We start from the raw sequence: 25,255 nt of genomic DNA, 5'->3' as shown, positions 1-25,255 counted from the left end.
TCGAGATCCATGACGAATGGCCGAGAAATCCTGTTGTGAAGGTGTCGTAACACGGACCCACAACACGGGGCGCAAATGAACGGACAATGGATAAGAAAAGGAGTAACAATTTAATGTTGTGAAGGCACACAACGGAATACAGACAGAAAAATAGTGGATGCCAATTGTACACAAGAGGACTGTGGGCAGGCTCGAAGATAGGAGACCTCTGATGATCGAAGAGCTGGGGTCCACACCGCTTCCACCACCAACAGCCTGAAGAACACCGGAGCCGCCAAGTCCTGAGTCCCCAGGTGGTCTCTGTCCTCCGTTGTCGGCCCTGGTACTGCTGGCAGACAAGAAACAGATGACGGTGAGTGTGAGTCCTCACACACAGCAACCTTTACACACAATTCTTCCGGGAGGGAAAACCTCCACCTCCAGATACGTTATCACTCATGCAGCTCCTGTTTGTCCCTCTTCTGGATGGAGTGAGAGACGAAGACCGTCGTCTTCTCACTATCCGCCAATTCAGTCTCCAACAGACTTTACAGGTATACGGCTGCACACAGATCACAATTTGAAAAACACTCAGAGAATACAGCAGAGAAGATTACCTCTAGTGGTAGATGATTTCTCGGCGAGGAGGTGGAGTTGTAATCCGCTTCTTATGTGGTGGTTGATGATAGACAGCTGGTGTGGTTGACAAGTGACAGCTGTCATTTCCAATGGCTCCGGCGCCCTCTCATGCTTGAAGCCCGCACTCCAAGCAGGGCGCCGACTGGTGGTGGTGGGCCAGCAGTACCTCCTCTTCAGCGGCCCACACAACACTTATTCCACAATGGATGAAATTAATTTTTTTCCCTCAAAATTCCACACAGAATACCCCATAATGATAATGTGAAAAAGTTTTTTAAGATTTTTGCAAATTTATTAAAAATAAAAATAAAAACTAAGAAATCACACATTCTTAAGTATTCACAGCCATCCTATGAAGCTCAAAACTCAGCTCCGTTGCATCCTATTTCCACTAATCATACTTGAGATGTTTCCACAGCTTAATTGGCATCCACCTGGGGTAAATTTAGTTGATTGGACATGATTTGGAAAGGCACACATTTGTCTACATATAAGATCCCACAGTTGACAGTGCATGTCAGAGCACAAACCAAGCATGAAGTCAAAGGAATTGTCTGTAGACCTCTGAGACAGGATTGTCTCAAGGTACAACTCTGAAGAAGGGTAAAGAAACATTTCTGCTGCTTTGAAGTTCCCATTGAGCACAGTGGCCTCCATCATCTGTAAATGGAAGAAGTTTGGATCCACCAGGACTCTTCCTAGAGCTAACTGAGTGATCGGGGAGAAGGGCCTTAATCAGGGAGATAACCAAGAACCCAATTGTCTCTCTGTCAGAGCTCCAGCATTCCTCTGTGCAAAGAGGAGAACCTTCCAGAAGGATGACTATCTCTGCCGCAATCCACCAATCATGCCTTTATGGTAGAGTGGCCAAATAAAAGCCACTCCTTAGTAAAAGGCACACGGCAGCCTGCCTGGAGTTTGCCAAAAAGCACCTGAAGGACTCTCAGACCATGAGAAACAATATTCTCTGGTCTGATGAGACAATGGCCAAGAAATGCCTCCAGTGTGCGAGAGTTTTGTTTGCTTCCGGGTTAGTCATCATGAACTATCCAGCCTTTGTTTCGTGAACTGGCTTTATTAACATTTACGGACACATACGAATTGCAGAACGACATGCTTAGCTCTTATCCTAGCAGGTCTTCTTCGACATACTTACAGCTCTTCTGTTAAGCCTTTTTGTGCACACAGCGGTGCTCAGTGTAACAGCGACGCCTGCTGGCTAATGTGAGAACTGTCACAAATACATCACATGACATTTGTCTGCTACAACTGTGATCAAAAGCGGAGGAAGATCTCCTTTTGGAGGAATACGAGCAATGTAGGGGTGCTCTTGAGTGTTTTATCGACTAAAATAAGATTAGCCTCCTCCGTAAACAACTAAACTAACTAAAACTTTAGCCGACTAAGCGCTTTGTTTAATGACTAACGTTAAAAAATTAGTCAATTAAGTGATTTTATTCGACTAGATAACAAGATTAGACTGCTTTATGAAACAGGGCTCAGGTTTTCTGTGGCACATTCACTTTCTGCTGCCTCATAATAACAGTGCACCAGCACTGCACCTGGCCACACCTTATTTGAAGATCAAAATGTCCATGGGCAAAGCAGGGAGCTTGATATTTAAAAATCATGGACCATAGGCATGAAAATGAAACTGCATTGTTAGGAAACTTGCTGTGATCCTCGGGGTGTGCAGTGCACTGCTTTGTGCAACATTGAGCCCATAAATATATTCACTGAATGCTGTCACATAACCACAATGTTTTCAGCATGCCATGTGACCACCATAAATTCAGAGCTCCAAACACATCATGTTATTCACACTGGCTAGAACTGTAGCTCAGCAGTAGGTGCAACATGCAAATTCAACTCACACCAATTTCTCCCATCACAACTACAGAGGTTCTGTTTTACCTCCAGAGTTGTCATGGGTGTCTTGGTGGCTCCTGTTGCGAGTTTCCTTGCATAGCCATTCAGTTTCTGAGAACCGCCTTCTCCAGACAGATTTAACATACATCAGTGGTTCCCAATCCTATATTCAAGTCTCCCTGCTCTGCCAAAGGCTGGTTGGTTTGATCAGGTGGGCTCTGCCAGCCAAGACCTAATGGCACTTGACTCAGCCAATCAGGTTTGGCTGAGCAGGGACAAATAGAAAATGTGCACTTTCAACCTGGTCTCACAGCAAGTCGTGATCAGTACGAATTCATTCTAATTCATTCCGTGATGGCTGCATGAAATTAAAAGTGAAGCAGGGGGGTCGGGGTGGTTATGGTTAGGGTGGGGGGAAAGAGTAAGATTAGATTATGGTTAAGGTTAGGGTCGGGGGGGTAGGTGTAGGGTTAGTAATAGTGAGTTAAAAAAAAACACCCCGTCACGAAAATTTGACTCATTTCATCACTGGATCACGAAAAAAAAAAGCGAGAGACTGGGCTGGCACTTTAGGGGTCCTTGAGGAGTGGAATTGGGACCTGCTGCCATGTTTGTATTTCTTATTGATTGATGGAAATGAAATCCAAGACATATTCAGTGACTCTGAATTATGTGTGTGTAAAAGTGATGATTTCTATTGAAATAATCATTCAGTTTAGGTTGCCCAATTACTGATGGGCTCTGAAAACTGATGGATTATGCTTAAAGATGGCTGTATTTCTTAAATGGTTAATGCAATATGTTTGCTACACCCCTTGAATTAAAGCTAAAAGTCTATACTACAATTGCGTCTTGATTTTTTTTGTTTCATCTCCATTTTGGTGGTGTACAGTGGCAAAATTACAAAAAACTGTCACTGTCCTTTAAGGACTTGAGTTTTAACTGCTCCAGTGATCTGCACAGTGCCTTCAAGATTTAGCATGTACATTCTTGTGAAATATGTTGTTCAGAAGTCTGAAACCGTTTTAATATGTTATGACACAGTCAGTCAAGCAGGTAGCTCAGTGGGATAAGTAGTTAGGCTGCCAGTATATAGACCTGGGTTTGATTCATGGTCACTCTACCTGTTGTGTCCTTGGGCAAGATACTTCATCTGCATTTTTCCAGTCCACCCAGCTGGCATCCTATCCAAGGGGAATCTTAGACTCTCATCTGCTTCACGCTACAGAATCCAGGAATGATCACAAGCATCAAAAGGACCCAAGGCCTGTATGGGACTTCTACTTCTTCTAGCCGTGTGTTGAAGTGTTTGCCAGCATGTGCAAACCCTTTACTCCCACCAGTTCACCTGTGGAGGTGATTATGAATCAGCTTGACAAGTCAGTGCTTATGATCCAGACAGGGCTGACCTCTTATCCTGCAGTACAGGGAGAAACTGATGTCAAGCTGAGGTGTTGATTGCCTTACAGAGTGAACTGCTGTTTAGCTAAACCACAATGTACACCTGCAGAGAGCGGAGCAGAATAGGTCAAAATGGAATTTATTCTTTAGAGATTTCTTTTTTCACATTATCACTTTGAAAAAAAATGTTCATTTCCTCAGCACATGTCAATCTAGACCCATTTGGAACAAACAAAACTTTTTCACCCAAGTTATTTTTATAAACAGCATTCATTATTTTGTTTTATTTGTGTTGTATTCCTCCACCTAACTGTCACACATTTCTTGCTTTCTATCCAGTATATTGAAAAGTAGAATTAAATTTGAACAGATAATCACAGGGGGTGTTATGTACGAGGTCTGTCCATAAAGTATAGTTCCTTTTTATTTTTTTCAAAAACTATATGGATTTCATTCATATGTTTTTACGTCAGACATGCTTGAACCCTCGTGCGCATGCGTGAGTTTTTCCACGCCTGTCGGTGACGTCATTCACCTGTGAGCACTCCTTGTGGGAGGAGTCGTCCACCCCCTCATCGGAATTCCTTTGTCTGAGAAATTGCTGAGAGACTGGCGCTTTGTTTGATCAAAATTTTTTCTAAACCTGTGAGACACATCGAAGTGGACACGGTTCGAAAAATTAAGCTGGTTTTCGGTGAAAATTTTAACGGCTGATGAGAGATTTTGAGGTGATACTGTCACTTTAAGGACTTCCCATGGAGCGAGACGTCGCGCAGCGCTCCCAGGCGCCGTCGTCAGCCTGTTTCAAGCTGAAAACCTCCACATTTCAGGCTCTATTGATCCAGGACGTTGTGAGAGAACAGAGAAGTTTCAGAAGAAGTCGGTTTCAGCATTTTATCCGGATATTCCACTGTTAAAGGAGATTTTTTTAATGAAAGACGTGCGGACAGGTCCGCGCGTCGGGACCGGCGCGGTGCGGCGGCACAGGAAAAACACCTCCGTGTTGATAACCATTTGTAAAATCCAGCGGCTTTTGATGGCTTTCAGTGGAGTGAGTATATGAGAAATTGTTTAACAGCTGGACATGTTCCAACTTGTCCTTAAGGCTTCCAACAGAGGTGTTGCCAATTTCTCTCCAAACTCCAATTCTTCATTTGGTCATACCCAACTTTTTCACTGTTTCATAAAAGATGGGTGGGGGGGAGTCTGTCAGTGAAGGTGAAACATTACTTCAGCGGCAGAGGCAAAAAGTAAGAAACTGCCTTAAAACCTGAGTCATGCCTTCATATTTGTATTTTCACCTGTACGTGGAGCTTGTCACACACGTTGCACTGAATGTCACAACAGTGTGGATGGAAGATGGCACACACCTTGTCAGTCTTTCTGCAGAGATGTAATGTGAGTTTCTTCCTGCCGCTTGGCTGCTGTGAGCTACCACCTGGTTCACAGGCACAGCTGTCAATCCAACAGTGTAATAGTCAATAGAAGCTAGAGATGACTCAAAAAAGGGGAGCTCTCAGATACTGTGTGAGTGCATGTATGCATAGTGTATACACAATGCCGGGTGTTACTGTGCATGTACCATTACATTTTGAAGTAATGATTACCTTAAGCAGTGATGCCACAATACATGGTAGTTAGTACACACTACTCTGTGGACCATTATATCAGAGTTGATGTGCACATTATCTCTCACTCTCCCTCTTATCTGCCATATATTCAGTTTATGGCTGTCATAAAAACTATTGATTTTTTTTTTTTTTTTTTTTTATCAATTCTTTCACATTCATGATTACACAGGCTTACACAACTACTGAATTATGATGGAATTTATTAAAATCAAAGCATCACAACATAGAACATTGTTTAATTCTGTAATTAGGGGATTACAAAGTTCACTCTCTGTACATGATCTGACATACATTTTCCACAAGCTGGATACAGAAGTCTTCTATGGTTAAAAGCATGAAATATTTTGGTAAACAGCTTGTTGGCTCTGTAACATTTTGCTTTGAAATCTGATCACAGTGTGTGATGGAGAAAAAAAAAACAATCTCACTGCCACAGCTTGTTAATTAGTTGTGTTATCTGCCTCATTAATGAGACTAGGGTATTGTTTTACTAATTTATTTCACTGTTGAAGAAATGCATTTCAAAATAATGTCATCCTGAATTCAGCCAAGAGCTGTCGGTGGTAAAATGTATCTGCCCCTTTTTTAATCATGTCACACTTCAAAAACATGCTTTGCACATTAGGTGGCTTTCCTCCTTTAAGCTGTGGCCATCTGTTTTTATTTTGTTTTTGATGGGTTTTGTTTATACCAACAATATTCCCACTCCTTCATCCATGATGCATAGGTGACACAAAGCTCTCAGACTGAACCACATGAAAAGACATGTGGTTTGTTTTTGGAGGTCATATAGTCAAACAAGACATTTTCACAGTTTTGTAAGCATCACATTTTCAAATCTTGGTACACCATGAAACTCATCGTATAGTATTTGGTGTGTGGATTTGTCTTAGATGTAAAATAAGCCTTCCAGTGTAGCATTAAAAGAATACAAGTTTGGACAGTAGCAATCTAGATCTTTATATGTGTGCCTTAACCAATGTAATTATTCTTAAACATGATGACTGTAGCTACACTGCTGAACATACAGTGGAGCAAAAAAAAATTTTAGTCAGTCCCTGAATGTGCAGGTTCTCCTACTTAGAAAGATGAGAGAGGTCTGTAATTTTCATCATAGGTACACTTCAACTATGAGAAACAAAATGAGAATAAAAAAATCCAGGAAATCACATTGTAGGATTTTTAAATAATTTATTTGTAAATTATGGTGGAAAATAAGTATTTGGTCAATAGCAAAAGTTCAACTCAAAACTTTGTAACCTAATCTTTGTTGGCAATGACAGAGGTCTAACGTTTCCTCTAAGTCTTTACCAGGTTTGGACACACTGTAGCTGGTATTTTGGCCAATTCCTCCATGCACATCTCCTCTAGAGCAGTGATGTTTTGGGGCTGTTGCTGGGCAACATGGACTTTCAACTCACTCAACAAATTTTCTATGGGTTTGAGGTCTGGAGACTGGCTTGGCTTTTTACGAAGCCACTCCTTTGTTGCCCGAACAGTGTGTTTGGGATCATTGTTATGCTGGAAGACCCAGTCACGTTGCATCTTTAGTGCTCTCACTGATGGAAGGAGGTTTTGGCTTAAAATATCATGATACATGGTCCCGTTCATTCTTCCCTTAACACAGATCAGTCGTCCTGTCCCCTTTGCAGAAAAACAGCCAAAGCATGATATTTCCACCCCCATGCTTCACAGTAGATATGGTGTTCTTGGAATGCAACTCAGCAGTCTTCTTCCTCCAAACACAAGTTGAGTTTTTTACCAAAATGTTCCATTTTGGTTTCATCTGAACACATGATGTTCTCCCAGTCCTCTTCTGGATCATCCATATGCTCTCTGGCAAACTTCAGACGGGCCTGGACGTACTGGCTTAAGCAGGGGGACATGCCTGGCACTGCAGGATTTGAGTCCCTCTTTGCATAGTGTGTAGCCTTTGTTTCTTTGGTCCCAGCTGTCTGCAGGTCATTCATCAGCTCCCTCCGTGTAGTTCTGGGATTTTTGCTCACTGTTCTCATGATCATTTTGACCCCACGGGATGAGATCTTGCATGGAGCCCCAGATCGAGGGAGATTATCATTGGTCTTGTATGTCTTCCATTTTCTTACAATTGCTCCCACAGTTGATTTATTCACACAAACCTGCTTGACTATTGTAGATTCACTCTTCCCAGCCTGGGGCACATCTACAATTTTCTTTCTGGTGTCCTTCAACAGCTCTTTGGTCTTGGACATGGTTGAGTTTGGAGTCTGACTGTTTGAGGCTGTGGACAGGTGTCTTTTATACAGATAACGAGGTCCAACAGATGCCATTAATACAGGTAACAGGTGGAGGACAGACGAGCTTCTTAAAGAAGAATTTACAGGTCTGTGAGAGCCAGAAATCTTGCTTGTTTGTGGGTGACCAAATACTTATTTTCCACCATAATTGACAAATAAATTCTTTAAAAATGAATGAGATGATCTGAAGCTTATGCAAAGTTTGTCATCATTTTGTACAAATGAAGTCTTAATGAGGTCTTTTGGAAGTCATAAAATGACCTCACAGCCCAGAAAACACATTTTTTTCAGCTATCGCTTTCATAACATATATCTATGTCTCAGCATTGGTGTCACAGATCAGAAATGGATTAGGAGTTGGTGGAGTGATTGAGGACTGACAAGAGAATCAATAGAGGTCTGACCTTCTCTTTCATTCTGTCAATGGGAACAGCCTGCACAGCTGACACCTGCCTGCTGCAGCAACACCGGTACAATACAGGCAGACTGACAGAAAGGCAAAGGCAAGGATGTGCTAGATGATCGGCAAGTCATTCAGAAACATCGAGACGCAAAGAGGGAGAAAGTCAAGTGTTGGAAATGAAAATAAAGATGAAAAACAGACAGAGGGATTTCGGTTCTCACAAGACAAGTGGGGTAAAGTTGTGTTAAGCTGAGATCAGAGAAAGAGATCAGTCCATCTATCCTCCATTGTGCTGAGTGTCATGTTTTGTTTTGTTTTTTTCATACTCCGGGGAGTCAATAAACATCCCTTTTCTCTTTTAGCTGATGTGTTCAGTCTGGCGGTGGCTAGTCAAGAGGAGGTTTTCTCATTGTTCCATCTGTGAATGAATGTCAGAACAACAAAGTGTGTACTTACTTTGAGTAACATTTATTTTATGTTCTGTGTGTGTGTGTGTGTGTGTGTGTGTGTGTGTGTGTGTGTGTGTGTGTGTGTGTGTGTGTGTGTGTGTGTGTGTGTGTGTGTGTGTGTGTGTGTGTGTGTGTGTGTGTGTGTGTGTGTGTGTGTGAAAATCCAAAATTGACAGTCAGGCCTTTGTCCTGGTTGCACTGTGGAACAGGTAGCTCAGTGGGATAAAGAGTATGTCGATTTGGTTTGATTCTCAGTCGTGCTCCTTTTCTGTGTCCCTGGAAAATACACTTAAGCCCCGTTTACACATAGACGGTAAGAGCTCCCGGAAGCGTCCCGGAAGAGTTTTTGGCCGTCTTAAGGATCACACGCCGTTGTTAACGCCGGCACTAGGGGGCGTGGCTTAGTTCTGGCTTTACCGGGAATCGTTGAAAAAATTATTCAACATGTCGAATAATTCCGGGAGCGCTCCCGGAGAATTCACGTGATGACGGAGACAACGCGCACAACGGCGTTTGATACTTTTTAATCACCGTTTCATCCTGCCCCTTCCTGTAGTGCCGCAGTTTACAACGCCGTAATTGGCGGCCGGCCTTGTATCCCTAATCAACAGCATGTAAAACGGTAATAGAGCCCACATCGGCATCCTCAAGGGCGCTTTAACCGGCGACAGAGGCAGACAAAACGGCGGCGCTAGCGGACAGCGTTCTAAACGCCACCTCCCGGTTAAGGGTGTTCCAAACGGCCGATAGGCGGCGGTCAATATAAAAACGCTAGCGCGCTGCATGCAGGCCTCTCACTCACGGCCAGCTCCAGATATTTTTGCAGAGAAGCTCCAGTATGCCTCCTAAAAGAAAATTGGCAGCGGCAAGGACTTACCAAGAGGTCTGGTTCAGAAGTAGAGGGGAGGTGGAGACAGAGCAACACATTGAGCAGGTGGAAAAGGAGAAAAAAAGGCTGAGGATGATCTCCCTCCCCCTGCAGTGACAGAGGCATGTATTCCTGCTGCTTCAGCCTATTATATTCTGGGGGCGGTGCCTATATGCAAAACTTCCTGGAGTAACGCAGGATTTGCCTGGATAAATCCAGCGGTACACAGGGCATTATCGGCGGCAGCAGAACACCGTCATTCTTACATGCGTCTTAACCTGCGATTGTAAAGGATAGAACTGGTATTAACCCCCATTGCCTGACGTGTGCCGGATGCTACGGCTTCAAAACATCGCTTTATTCGGCGGATTTAGCGGCGTTTTATCCGCGTATTTGCGGATAGTATGGCGGCCAAAACGCCGACGAAATGCTCCGCCCCTTTCCCCCGCGAAAACAGCCGGAACTACCGCGAACTTTGGTCTACGTACTGCCCACCGACAACACCGTCTATGTGTAAACTTGGCTTTAATCTGCGTTTCCCCAGTTATCCCAGATGTAAATGGGTACAGGCCTGACTGCGAAAATAACCTATGTCAGACTGCTGTCCTTTGCAGGGAGAGTCTTGAACTCTCATCCACTTCTTTTAATGGAATCCAAGGCACCAGTGGCCCTGGCCCTTATGAAGTATTTGTCCTGCTGATCAACTGCCTATTTTTTTAATTCAATGTAGATTTCATGACTTTGTCCTTGATCAAGAGGCTTTTCGACCAAGAGGATGGGGCGCAAGGTGGATCATGTCACATTTCTATCTGATTTCCCCAACTCCATCAGTTCTTCAGTTTTGATCCTGAGGTTATCGTCGATGTCTGGGTGTTACTTTGGGCCATCTTCCTCAATGAAGTAAAGGTTCTTATATTTTTATATAATAAAAATTGCAGTTGGAGCCAGATTTATAGAGATCCAAAATTTTGCTCCACAAGCCATGGCTTAATTCTTTTCTCCTTCCCTTAAATGCTATTAGTCATGGCTATGACATCATGTACAGCCATAGGTGCCCCAGTTAAACCTAAATTTTGCCAATCGGTCATTTTGACAGTTATAAAAGTAATTTCAACAATTTTGTGAATTTTCTAGAATCATCCATGCTGTTTATAAAGGCTTTCATCTTGCTGAATATTGTACCGTTGACCTACTGAAACTCTGATACTGTAAATAAAACAGAAATAAATTCATCATTCCTTCATTTTTTATACCCGCTTATTCTAGTCAAGGGTAATGGTAAATGGACTGCATTTATATAGCTCTTTTCCATCTGCACCAGACGCTCAAAGTGCTTTACAAATAATGCCTCATATTCACCCCAATGTGAGGGTGCTGCCCTACAAGGCGCTCACTACACACCAGGAGCAATAATGGTAATGGGGGGCTGGAGCCTATCCCATCAGTCATAGGGCATGAGGCCCAGACAGTCAAGTCAAGGTCAGTGAAGGTCACCCTGGACAGGACACCAGTCTATCACAGGACCACATATAGACAAACACATTCACACACCTACCGTCAGTTTAGACTCACCAATTCATCTAACCTGCATGTCTTTGGAAGTGGGAGGAAGCTGGAGGACCATTTCACAATAAAATGTTTAATGCCAGCATCCCAACAAATACCTTTACTGTAAAAGGCATGCTGTCAGTGTTCTTTGCGATTGAGTTTAACTTGACAACGCTGAGGAGACACTAGCTAAAATGTTTTTTTTTTTTTGGTAAAAACAAATTTTCCACAATTTCTACAAAGTTTCATTACATAAACTGAATAAAATCTTATATTTGTTGTGAGTTCAAGTTTAAATAAACTATGTTCAGGATGTTGTGGTTCTGAGGATTCGCTGTTTTAAATATCCTAAATGTTCTGTTTAATTTTGTCTGAGTCTCTTCCAATAACCTGTTTAATAGGAATCCTTTTATTTTCATATAATTGATAATAAAACTGATTTTTGAAAACAATATGAAATACTATATTCAAATAATAATATAATGCACAACGTAACATATCAATAAAAACATACACCCAAATAACATTAAAAGTTCTTATTATTGTGCCAAGTGGCTTTTGAATGTAGTGTTGGATCAAAATTTATATTACATCTACCTCAGATGTTTGAATTTAAGTCACTGGCTCACATTTGGCTCACATATTAATCAACACATTTTACAGCAAACCTAAATGACCCCAACTCACATTATCAATAACTACTGTATTCACATGCATATGTTGGTGCTTCATGTACACTAAAGCCCTGGTCAGACTGAATAATGAATGATGAATAATGAGCCACGTAGCATGAATTTTTTTGTGCAAGTCGAGTTATTAAAGAAACGTGGGAGAATAGTGGCTCTTAGAGGCAGATTATTCAGCTAATGAGGCTCATCTCGGAGCATGGCGCTAATTTTGTGAAGTTCAAAATTTAGCAAAAATTGTGTGGGGCAATTTGTGTACAAGGTACTATGAAGACAAATGAGGATGTTAGAGGCAAATTTTTTAACATCCATTTCCTGCAATTCCTTCAGAATAATATCATATACGTAGCTCATTATTCGAATAATCACTGAAATTCTGACAAATCTATACATGGCTCATTATTCATGGCTTTATTATTCGGTCTGACCAGGGCTTAGGGCCCCCCTCACACATAGTATGACTAAGAACAACTCAGAGCAGCTCACGGCGGAACAGCTTGTTGAGCAAACCACGAAAACATCGAGCCGATGGGCAGGCATGCACAATCCCGCTGCGACGGTTCATGCATGCCGGGATGCATGCGTGATGATTCGAACCTGCACTTTCCAAAAGCTCTGATTGCCAGTCAGAAACTTTATGACTGAGTTACCATCACTGTCCTGTGAAAGGTGTGGGAAAATGCCTGATATCAAGAAGGACATGAACGTATTTAAAAAAAATAAAACCACACCCCATATAAAAATACCACATTTTATTGAGCCCATTGCAACAGTGATATATGTTTTATGTATGTCCACGTGATGACAGCAAGCAGACACACGCATGTCACAGTGGACAGTTGTTAGTTCATGTCCATCCATACATTGTACATGTTCCCCAGCCGTGATGTCCAGAACCACAGATCTCCACAGCCGCTCCTGTGGGCGGACAGGAGCCCACTGTCAGTTCAGCGCATACACCAACATGTCACTGTGTCTGTTTGGAAAACCACACTCGGGGCACTTATACAAATTTCACATCCAGCTCGACAGTGAATGTCTACTGACTGTTGTCGTGTTAACAGTGCGAATGGCCACACATTTTCTAAGTGCCACGTGAGTGGTGTTAGATGTTTGTGCGTGTCACCTGGAATTTGGCCGACACCTGCTGCAAGAGGGTTCGATGGGCTCTCACAGTGAACACTCTGTCTTTCAGCCGCTGGTCTGCGTAAATAGTTGTAGCAACAGATGTATGAGGCGTTAAAGGCAGCTACGATTTTACACGTATTGTAAAGGAGTCCCGCTTCATGCGCACTTCATGAGCAAGTCGACCAAATTCTCAATATGTGTAAAGGGGCCCTTAACTGTGTTTAGTCCTTTCTATATGTCTGTGTGTATATATGTCTGACCATGTTGGATGAATGTCAGTCTTTTTTAAATAATTGTATTTGTGTGTCTCTTCGTATCTCAATGTCAACCACATCTTAACAAATGTACACTTTCTGTTAAAACTATGTAAGAGTATGTACACCTCTTTGTACATTCCACCTTCAAACACACCCTCATACGACCATCCATGAAAATCTACTTAAGTTCTAACCTAAAGGAATGCAAACTTCCTACAGGCAAACTTCCTACAGTTTTCGTATGTCATGGCAAATCACAGAACAATTATGTAGCTTATGTTAACATAGCTTTTCACAGGGCTGATGGGAACATGTAATCACGCTGAATCACTCGACAGGAAACAGATGAAATGTCATTTGTGAGTCAGTAATATGTGAGTGCAGAAGAACATGTAAGTTTAGAGGTCAGGAAAGATCTTTTACCGACAAGATGTATGGAGTAATACCAAGAAGGACTGATATTTGAAATTTTTACTGCCATCTAGGTTTCACCGGTTACACATCCCCATGCATGCCAGAGTACAAAATACTTTGGAGGAAGTAGACTACATCATTTAGGAGCCTTTCTGCCAGCTGCAACATCATACTGACGTATCCTAGCAACCAGTTTAGAAGAAGGGTTCACTCAGGCAAAGCTTCAGTTCCAGCTGATGATCTCTGAGGAGTGTCTGTGTGCGTGCATGTGTGTGTTAGCTTGCTGGGATAACAGATGAACGTTGTAGAAATGGGCGTGTTGGCTCAGTCCTGCAGGGAAGATCAATATCAACTATACATTCATCTCTAATTACCACAGCAGAACTTAGAAGGAATCTCTTATTTTCTTTTGGCTGCCTTGCATTCTTTTGCAATCTCCTTCTTGTCTTTTTTTTTGTTTCTCTCTTTTTGCTGTCTCTCTCTCTCTCTCTCTCTCTCTGTCTGTCTCTCTCTCTCTCTCTCTCTCTCTCTCTCTCTCTCTCTCTCTCTCCCTCTCTGTCTCTTTCTCTGACTCACAAATTCAGAAATCATTTATTGGGTTGAAAAGAACAAAACCTTTGTTGCCGAAGCACCTCAGCACGGTACATTAGTTGCAGACTAATATTTTCACATTAAAATCTCTTCTTCTGTGTACCGGTGTACTGTTATCTGTGTGTACATGTGTGTGAGTGCCTATTTATGAAATAAATTACTTTCTCACACCCTCTTTCACCTCTCCCTCTAGCCGCACTCTATTATAATTTAATAACCCAGGACACAAAAACATAAATACCTCATTGTGCTGTGTGAGCCTTTGTCCTTTCTTTGTGGTGACATATAACTGGTTTTCCTCCATGACAATATGTGTGACTGATTTTGATTCCCCCTGTTCTTTCTTTCTGTCAGTGCTCAGTATAGGTGAAGGAGGATTCTGGGAAGGCACTGTTAAAGGGAGAACTGGCTGGTTCCCAGCAGACTGTGTGGAAGAAGTTCAGATGAGACAGTATGATCCACGGCTAGGTAAGAGGTCTGTGTGCACTGTCACACGTGCACATGCAGTCTTCTCACATCCTGTCATATCCCAGCGGGATTCAGTCTCACTGTGATGTCTTGGCACATTACGAGGTTGGAGCTCTGTCCATGGTTCTGAAAAAAACAAACTCTGGCTTACAGCTTCAAGCCACAGAGCATTTGCCATTAAAACCGCACACAGTGCAGGTTTTAACTGTGACTAAAAACTGAACGTGTGTGTGTGTGTGTGTGTGTGTGTGTGTGTGTGTGTGTGTGTGTGTGTGTGTGTGTGTGTGTGTGTGTGTGTGTGTGTGTGTGTGTGTGTGTGTGTGTGTGTGTGTGTGTGTGTATCCAGGCAAATATCTTAGTAAGTGTGTGGTTAATTTAATATTCATTCATATTCATATTGCGCATGTGAACTGCAAGTGATCATTCCTCAGCAAGACTTTAATATCAAGGTTAAAAGTCAAGGTCAGTCAAGGTCATTGAATAGTCTTGAAATTCACATTTTCCTCAATAACATCTAAACAAAGAGCGCTATATGGATTGTTTCAAGTGTGTATGAATCAGCAAACACAGTACTATCTCCTGATCTACATATATGTTAAATCAAATCAATTTTATTTATATAGCGCCAAATTGCAACAAACACTTGCCCCAAGGCGCTTTATATTGTAAGGCAAAAGCCATACAATAATTACAGAAAACCCCAACGGTCAAAACGACCCCCTATGAGCAAGCACTTGGCGACAGTGGGAAGGAAAAACTCCCTTTTAACAGGAAGAAACCTCCAGCAGAACCAGGCTCAGGGAGGGGCAGTCTTCTGCAGGGACTGGTTGGGGCTGAGGGAGAGAACCAGGAAAAAGACATGCTTTGGAAGAGAGCAGAGATCAATCACTAATGATTAAATGCAGAGTGATGCATACAGAGCAAAAAGAGGTGAATAAAAAGAAACACTCAGTGCATCATGGGAACCCCCCAGCAGTCTAAGTCTATAGCAGCATAACTAAGGGATGGTTCAGGGTCACCTGATCCAACCCTAACTATAAGCTTTAGCAAAAAGGAAAGTTTTAAGCGTAATCTTAAAAAATATATGTGTCACCAAATGACATTATGCGACATTAAATGTTCACAAAAATCACATTTTCCTCAATAGCTTGTCAACAGCAAGAGCTGGAAGAATGATCTCAAGTGCATATGAATCAGCAAACAGCATACGACCTGCTGATCTATATGTGGCATCCTGGTGATTTCACTAAATAACATAAAATGATTAAAAAATAAACATTTTTGATTATAACTTCAAAATTCCAAGTGCTAGAAGTATGATTTCAAGTGCATATGAACCAGTGAACATATTGCTATATGCTGATTGTCAGCTATCATTTATCATATAAAATTTATTTTCTCATTTCATGTCACATGGCATTAATTGGTGGAATGATACAGTAATTTCCATTTCCACACATTCATGTTTGTGATACTTCTTGTATATTTATGTTTTTTTTTTTAATAAACCTCATCTCTTTGATCATGATATTACAAGTCTGTTTATAAATGAATATTTCCAAGCTCTACTCATTTCTTTTGATTGGGATTTGTTGTGATCAACTCAGGGATAATTTTCCATCACTGCAACTGTGTTTGCAGTAGAGGTGGGCGGATTGATCCTAATATCAATAATATTGATACCAATGCTGGTATTGATATTGAATGATCCTTGTGTAAAAAGATCGATACTCAAGCTTTTTTCTGTCCCGCACGCACTGACTACTGCGCACGCAGATTCATCAAACTCTACTCTCTAAGAGCAGCGCTGCACTGTGTCACACAACACAGAGCAGCGCACCCTTGTATTGTGGTTTGTCAGCAATCTACCTCAGGAGATTTTGTTTTAAGTTGTGTTAAGTGATATTTTTTAAACAAAAATGTTGATTGTGATAATAAAGTATTTTGTTGTCATGTACAGTGTTTGGCAAAATTCTGTCGTAGGTCTTTTAGATCCTTTGGATCTATGAAGCTTAAATATGAAAAGGTATTGGTATCGGTATCGATATCGGCGATACTGGGCCTGTATTTACTTGGTTTCGAATCAATACCAAAATTCCCAGTATCACCCACCTCTAGTTTGCAATAATCACCAACACATGGAAAGGTAAATGTCGCAGGTTGAGACTTTGAATTATGTGACTAGTAGTGAAAACTTGCTTGTTGTTGGCCTTTTATGTCACGCTTTAATTTCTCTGGCTTTGAGCCTTGCCCATGATGTCTGAAGATGTAGGTCCTGTATAGACCTTAAGGCCTGTTGGTGCCATTGCTTATCTTGGGATTGCGTAGTGTTAAGTGGATGCGAGTCTGGGCAGCAGTGTGACGCAGGTTACTTCCCCAGCCGAGGCTGGTACCCATTTACAGCTGAGTGGATTGAGACAATGTAGATTAAATGTCTTGTCCAAGGTCACAGACAGGTCATGTGACCAGGATTCAAATCCAGGTCTACATATTGGCAGGCCAGCTCCTTATCCACTGATCTGTTCTCTATTAATCACAGGACTTAATTAAAAAAAAAAAAAGTGTTTCAGCATTTATGACACCATCTTCAGTGATGTTCTTTTAAATTATTATAAATATATAAATAACCTGAATATTTCTCATCAGCATATAAATAACACACAAAATAATATGAATTGCTGAGGTTCTGGAACAAGCTAGACAGTTATGATATATGATGTCATCTCTCTTAAGGAAGAAATACATAAACAAAAAAAGTGAATTAGGTAGGTTGTGTACATTGTCTTCAGTTTAATAACAACACGTGTCAATTTTAATTACAGTAATGTTTTCTAATAATTCAACTTAAATTAGATAGGTGAACTTGTTTTTTTTTTTTCACTAACCTAGTGTAATTTTATGCAACCTGTTGACAAAATGAATTTATTTAAAGTCAATGTTTCAGTTATTTAAGTGTAGGAAAATACAAATAATAATAATAAAAAAGAACAAACACAGGAAAAACCCTGACAAACAGTTAGGAATTAGTCTTTGTAAACAGTAATTGTGGTGGTGGCAAAGTGGTTAGTGCACTTGGTTTCAGTGCAGAAGATTCAGGGTTCTGTCACATTTCTACTTCTACTGGAGGTGTGTCAGGAAGGACATCTGGTGTAAAACTTGTGCCAAATCCACATGCAGATCCACCTTGAATCTACTGTGGCGACCCCGAGTAAAAACAAGGGAGCAGCCAAAGGGACTTAATTATGTAATCCCTTCCTCATGCATCCTTCAATGTACAGAATATTTGCACACCATATGGAATCTGACATCCTGCATCAATGTGGTGGGTTTGAATGAAAACTACTGTGAAGCAACTGTCTGACAGTTCAGGTTCAACTTGCAAAACATCCTGCTGAAAAGCATCTTGTGTGACTGTGTGAAAAGGTTCGGTGAAGGAAAACGCTTTTAGCAGGTACATATACTGTAACTGGGACAGGGGCAGGTTCGTCATGAATACCTCCACAGCTCCTCCTTGTTTGTCAAGCATCTCCAAGGAACTATTTCTGCTGCAATTGGGGCACTTTCCTTCTGGAATGGTTGTTGAGAGATTGGGGTTACCTCTGAGTAGATCTGAAGAGATGAAAAAAAAAATCTTTAATCTTTAAATCTTTAAATACTCCATTTAAATGCATTGTGGAGGGGAAAAAAAAGATAGTGGAAGGTTTTATAGAAAGGGACAGATAAGAGTGGGAGATGGATGGTGGAGCATACTTTAAAAGATGGTAAAGTGAAGATGGCAGAGTGTGCTTTTCAGAGAGGTGGTGGGAAAGAAGGCAAGGGAGATGGGGGCTGATATGGAGCCACCAACTCATAAATCCTGAAAAACCAGATCCTTTAAATGTATTTCACAAGGATTAAAAAAGTGTCTGCTTCTGTTTTCACAGTGCATCCTAGTTGGTGCTTTTTGCTTGATAGTAAACTGGGATGCATGGTTTTACTTTTGTGTTAATGCACAATTAAAGGCGCCAAACAATTTGAGACTGGAATAAGGCAGCACAACAGATTTTGACAAGTCCCATGATTGGAAGATTGTCATATTCTGTTACACGTAAATAAAGGCACTTTGAAAGCGCGCTATGTGATGCCTCTAATGTATTATTGAATAATAACTGTATCCATTGATGCATGTCAGTGATTTACACACTCATCCCCAAATTATTTAACAGTGCTATTCAACAAGAGAGCAACACAGGAGGACAAAATAACACACACACAGAGTTGTTTATCTGAGGGGAACCACTGAGGCGTCACTGACAGTTAGGCCAATATGTCTCAGCCTAGTGAAGGAGGAAAGACAGACCTGTCTACAATTAACTAATCCAAATGTTACAGCAGCTCTCTCTCTCCCTCCCTCCCTCCCTGGCCCCCCCACACCTCAATTTCAATTTCAAATGGATTTATATTAGCATGACTGTTTGAATACAGTATTGATAAAGCTCTTATTAAAGAACATCAGGTTACAGAAAAAAAACAATGAAAAAATTGCAATAACCTGTATATCAACAAATGAGTTACAATGTTCTTACAATAATGGTGGTAGTAAATATAGATGAAACAACAATAAAATCGTGTGTGTGTGTGTGTGTGTGTGTGTGTGTGTGTGTGTGTGTGTGTGTGTGTGTGTGTGTGTGTGTGTGTGTGTGTGTGTGTGTGTGTGTGTGTGTGTGTGTGTGTGTGTGTGTGTGTGTGTGTTGTTTTACATTACTGCCTCTCAGGTTGTTACATTTTAAAAGATATTGTGCTGCCAAATTAGCTGGAAGCCCTTCACCCAAAATTGGGGCTTTTTTTCTTTCAAGACATCTGTAATCTGAGGTAGATTTAAAATTTTGGGATGGAACTCCACCTTTTTTTTTTTCACAGTAATTTTTAATAGCAATGTTTTATTCAGTAATGGACAACAGAGGTTTTTTTTTTTTTTACCCAAGACCATCACATATGGCCATTGGGAATTGCAAAGGTTTTGCATCCGCCCGTCTATCCATTTGTCCTTCTGTCTGTCCATCTGTCAGTCTGTCTGTGCTCAGCATAAATCCATGCCTATGACTGCCAGAGTCTTTAAATGCATGCAACATTCTTGGGACACAGACTTTGTTCAAGTTCAAAGATGGCTAAATGTGACCTATTTTAATGGTTTTTTTCATGGTACAATTTAGAATTTTGTTTCTTATGATCTGAGAGTCCTTCAAGTGCCTTTTGGCAAACTCCAGGTGGGCTGCCATGTGCCTTTTACTATGGAGTGGCTTCCATCTGGCCACTCTATCATACCAGCCTGATTGGTGGATTGCTGATGGTTGTCCTTCTGGAAGGTTCTCCTCTCTCCACAAACGAAAGCTGGAGCTCTGACAGAGTGACCATCAAGTTCTTGGTCACCTCTGTGACTAAGACCCTTCTCCCCCGATCACTCAGTTTAGACGGGCAGCCAGCTCTAGGAAGAGTCCTGGTGGATCTGAACTTCGTCCATTTACAGATGATGGAGGTCACTGTGCTCATTGGGACCTTCAAAGCAGCAGAAATGTCTCTCTACCTTCCCCAGATTTATGGCTCCAGACAATCCTATCTTGGAGGTTTACAGACAATTCCCTTGACTTGTTGAGTTCCCTTGTCTTGTTTGAGCTCTGACATGAACTGTCAACTGTGGGACCTTACACAGGTGTATGCTTTTCCAAATCATGTCCAATCAACTGAATTTACCCCAGGTGGGCTCCAATTTAGCTGTAGAAACAACTCAAGGATGATCAGTGAAAACAGGATGCACCTGAGCTCAATTCTGAGCTTCATGGCAAAGGCTGTGAATAATTATGTACATGTGATTCCTTAGTTTCTTTTATTTTAATAAATTTGCAAAAATCTAAAAGTGTGGAAAAAGTGAAGTACTTTGAATATTTTGTGGATGCACCTGTAACAGATTGTAAAACGTCTGAACCACCATCGTCGATCTGACCTATTTCAGTCTGATCGGAGAGTTTATATGAGATATTTTCATTTGGATTCTCAGTCATTCTGATCAAAAAAGAGATTATAATTGCCTATGTATACACAACTGGATGACTCAAAGATGAAAATGTCCACAGACATTTTCCTGTAAAGGGAAAAGGATAGCGTTTATGGAAGTGGTTAGCTGTTGTTGGTGGTGGTGGTGTTTTTTCTTTTCTTTTTACTGTTTCAGTGTACAGAGTCAGGTTCGGGGGGGGTTGAAGTAAAAAGTGCAGAATCACTGGGTTTCCATTGCAAATTTGTACAAATGTTAAGCGATATTTTCAGAATGTCGACAAAACACAATAGGGAAATGGTGGCGTTTCCATTGAGTGTTGGAATGTGACTACTGGGTTTTGTCCTCTGGTGATAATTGGCATTCCAGTAAGACTGTCACAAGAACTGTACTTCTAATAGGTGACAGATGACGAAGTCCTGCTTAATGTCAAAATACAAAAACAATGAAAAAGCATGAACAGACTTGAAAAACATCTACAGTTTAAATCGCTGCTGACTCTCTTTGTTCTTATCTGTCACGGCATGCTTCTCTTTCCCTGCACGGCCAGAACTACCCGAGACCAACAGTTGATCTTCACCTAGTGCTGGAGGGGACAGAGCAACAGAGAGAAAGAGAGATAGAAAAGGCTGACTGAAAGTAAAAAAATAAAGGGGGCAGAGCAGGGCATAAGGAACTGACGGAGGAAATGGGGGTGAAAGCAAAGAATTTTGATTGAGTACATTAAGACTACAGTGAGTGATGCAGTGCAAAATAGTGTTGGCTGTGGGGAAAAGGCTGATGTGCACTGGATAGAGGTGCAACAATCAATGTCTTATTTTAAATCAATCGACTAGTTAACCCTCTGGGGGTCCGAGGGCATTTTTTGGACAGTTCACTCACCTGGCATAAATTTTTATTATTGCTGTTAACAGCTCTCCCTGCATCCCACAATCAAGTTTTATGTCTCCTTTTTTTAGGACAACCTGTGCTTTCAGAATATATATGTTTTTGTTGTGTTTTATGTGTAATAAAGGTTTACAATCAAAAATAAGGAAGGAAAAAATAAAGCGAAAAATAATTTTCCACACACATTTATTCAAAACACACAACAAACTATAATAAACAACTGTTTTGACACTTTATAAAGGTAATTTGAGGTCTTGTGTGAAAGTCTGTACAACGAAAAGGTTCAAAGAATAAACACAAATGTACATTTTGAACAATATATACAAAATGGTCTATGCGTTTTGCTGTCCATTGATATGGTAAACAGTGCTTTACGCAGAGAAAGCAACAGAGTTATCCAGTAACATTCACATGCAAACTAGTGGAGCAATCCTGATAGTTACACACTCTTTGTTTGAGCACGTGAGATTGTCATCAGAGGCTTTCCGTGTGCTCCTGCTGTCACTGATTGCTGTGCGTAATGGCGCAGGGCACACTGAGTATGTACTAATAGTGTGTTGGAGCTATTCAAACGGGCCAACTAGTATCATATCACTCCTGAAAATGATCTTTGGCTTTTCACGTGCGGTAAATCTGCCCTATGATTGGATTTTGGAAAACCATGTGACGGTGAACCAATTCCAATTGGACACTCACATTGCGCACATCATCACACAGCTTCTATGAGGAGTACAAAGATGGCCGATGGCTGGCTCGAAAGTCCGAGGAGTTAACTTTTCAGTAAAAAAAAATAAGTTTCTATCTCATATCATTCAAAAGTTATTTAGAATTTAGTAAAGCTTGGTCTTAGCCGTCATATACGACGGCGTTGACCCCAGAGGCTTAAAAAAACAAAACAAGAGCCTCATTAGCCCTGGCGTCCAGGGTGTACCCCTTCCCATGCCCTATGATAAGACTGCAGAAGTGCTCAAAACTGTAGTTCCTTGAATCGCCATTTGAGGCTGGCTCGGAAAGTGAGTCAATCCCGATAGACCCTCATGAAAATGTCACACTTGACAGCAGAAATAAGCATGCTGCTGTAATGGCATCTGCTAGCAGGCAGTTGTGAGCTGTGGACTCAACCGTGGTTTCCTTTCTGATCATTTTATTCCACATTTGTAACAATATGACTTAATTCTTCTAACTGACCATCTAGATCAGAATCAGAATCGCCTTTACTGTCATTGTAATTTACATTGCAATGAGATTTGAGTGCAACTCCAAAAGGTGCTTTCCCAAGGTGCGAGTAATTGTTAGCCAAATTAAAGATAATGAAATGTAACAAAATAAATTATTTAAATATATGTACAACTAAAATAAAATGTGGACAAAAAGTAAAATGTAAAACGAGAATTATGTACAACTGTGGAATGATATCGCATGGGAAAATATTGCACATGGGTACAGATATTGCACAAGAAACTTTGAAAAGTGCAGATTAGTGCAGTGATCGCTTTGGGGAGAAAGCTGCTCCTGAGTCTGTTTGTCCTAGTTTTGATTGACCTATACCGTTCGCCCGAGGGTAGTAGGTCAAACAGGTGGTTGCTTTGATGATGCTGGCAGCTCTGCTGAGGTAGCGAGAGCTGGCAATGTCCTCTAGGCTGGCCAGAAAGCAGCCAGTGATCCTCTGAGCCATGTTGATCACCCTCCGCAGCGCTCTCCTGTCTGCTGCTGAGCACCCCCCGTACCATGCTGTAAAGCAGTACGTCAGGATGCTCTCGATGGTGGCTCTGTAGAACAACACCAGCAGCTTCTCCTCCAGATTGTTCCTCCTAAGCACCCTCTAAGAAATCTGTACTCCAGTATTGACATTGAGTTAAATTTTAATATTATTTAATTTGTGTTTTAGCACCATTCGCACTCAGTAGCAGGTATCTATAGCTTGACATTAGTTACATTCATGTTGCTGTATGCTCATCATAATTTTTAAATACCCACACCCAAGTTACCTACTGTCAAAAACCATCACCCAGTCTACAATATGTGTTAATCAAACACCAACTAAAGATACCCTAGCCTGTTATCTTGTCAACTTCAAGATAGATGGGCACATTCAGGCTTCATGCATCTCATCTAGGTCATGCCAGTCTTGTCCCTGACAAAACCCCTTTGTGAATTCATGGGTTGGCTGGGACTTAGGAGAAATCAGGCACTGTCAAACTGGATCCACCTCTTTTGAGCTTCAAACGCACTCTTCAAACAGTCTAGGGTGACATCACAATTCAGCTTGGGACTCCGGCAAGGACGGTCACATTCCTCCCATCTCCTCTCCTCTTTTCTGTTCTATATCTCTGCTCCAACCTTCAAAGTCCCAGCTTCACCATATTGTGAATTCTTCAAATTAAGATTTGGATTAACTATGGAATTGATCAGCTGGTCTCTCAATGCTATTGACACCATTTTTTCGACAAGGAAATCAGGGCTGGAGGACCCTGCATGCCCTGATGGAACCTACCCAGTGGGCTATGCTCTTGACACCTGAAAGAATGGAGTGTGACATGCTTGGCTCCACTCTGTGTGGAAGATGTTGAGGATTTATTCCTATTCGCATTTATGGTGGGAGGTTTGGTGCTGATTGGTTTGTGCGCTGCCCTGACCCACATGAATATTAGCAAGACGGCTGCTTCCAGAATCTCGTTCCCTCATCTGTCCATCATGATTAATGAGTTGGGCAATGCTGTGTAATCTCAGACTCTGTGAACACTTGAACTCAAATGCAAAATGGATACCATCTTGGAGCATATCACAGCATTGCAAAGGAATGTGCTGCTGAGGACCGGAGAATATTCTTTATAAATTTGGACTCTAGACAATCAGAGGTGCAATAAAAGGAATTCTGTATCTCTCCACCTAACATCAACATGGCAGCCTTATCAGCTCCGGAAGGTCAAATGCTCTGCTCTTCCCCCAGAAGGATCTACGGCCGTGGTGAAGGAATTTGGCTCCCCCTTCTCATCAATCTACCCCCCCCCCCCAGCCTGCTGTTGCCTAGTAACATCAGACTTTACACACATGGACAGAAATTGACAGAAACTTAACTCATCTGCACACGATGCATGTCTCCCTCCCTCTATACCCCCCCCCCCGTGTCTCTCTACTCCCCTCACCCTGGCTTCCTCCCTGCCACATCGAAGGCAGCACGGTTTTTAACTGCTGCAGCCTTCAACTCCACAAGCTGGGCGGCGCGGGCCCCTCCTGCTGCAGCCTTCACTTTGCCTCAATTCGGATGACGGACTGCTTCAAGTTTAGTGCACATAAACAATGTCAAATGTATATGTGTTGTCTTTAATTCTGATGTGCACCATTGTTACGGTAAACAAGTAATAATTGTGGATTAATTGCTATATCTTGTCTGAGGTAATTGGAGTGTAAACGTAATTTTATTGTTGTTGCACTCGTGTAGTGACAATGACAATAAATCTCATCTCATCATCTCATCTCTCATCAAATGCACTTTGTGGCAAAAACAAACTCCTTAGCAGAGGACTCAAAAACACTTGTATTCCGGCCTTTTGGCACCCTGGCATTGTTTCTAAAAATGTAAAATATTTGAACATGTCCAACCAATCCCACTCAGATGTTTTGCAGGCTCCTGGACTGTTTCTGGGGGTTAATAGTAAATGTTTACCCGCTGTAATGGAGGGGATAATGATGCAAGTATGATCTGTTTTTGTCTTTCTAATGATGTTCGAA

General features: G+C 41.5%; 1 protein-coding gene and 1 long non-coding RNA gene across 7 annotated transcripts in view; one reads left to right on the top strand and one right to left on the bottom strand.

Moving 5' to 3' along the window:
• Window positions 1-25,255, top strand: part of shank3a (SH3 and multiple ankyrin repeat domains 3a) — a 624,660-nt gene that overhangs the window by 415,780 nt on the left and 183,625 nt on the right. For all 6 annotated transcript variants that reach the window (XR_004562245.1, XM_034176660.1, XM_034176659.1 and 3 more), the window contains one exon: window positions 14,494-14,607. Coding sequence is in view for 5 of the 6 variants with exons in the window: in XM_034176660.1 (XP_034032551.1) it covers window positions 14,494-14,607 (114 nt within the window). In the remaining variant the exon portion in view is untranslated. The remainder of the gene's footprint in view (window positions 1-14,493; window positions 14,608-25,255) is intronic.
• On the bottom strand, window positions 1,642-24,968 carry LOC117515892. Its single transcript, XR_004562248.1, has 4 exons — window positions 24,958-24,968; window positions 15,128-15,135; window positions 9,867-9,870; window positions 1,642-1,776 (listed from the first exon to the last, which is right to left on the bottom strand). It is a non-coding gene; the product is annotated as an uncharacterized LOC117515892 (long non-coding RNA).

Source organism: Thalassophryne amazonica, chromosome 8 (assembly GCF_902500255.1).
Source record: "Thalassophryne amazonica chromosome 8, fThaAma1.1, whole genome shotgun sequence".
Lineage (NCBI taxonomy): Eukaryota > Metazoa > Chordata > Actinopteri > Batrachoidiformes > Batrachoididae > Thalassophryne > Thalassophryne amazonica.
The sequence above is the reverse complement of the archived record's forward strand: the minus strand, read 5'-3'. Positions and strand labels throughout refer to the sequence as shown.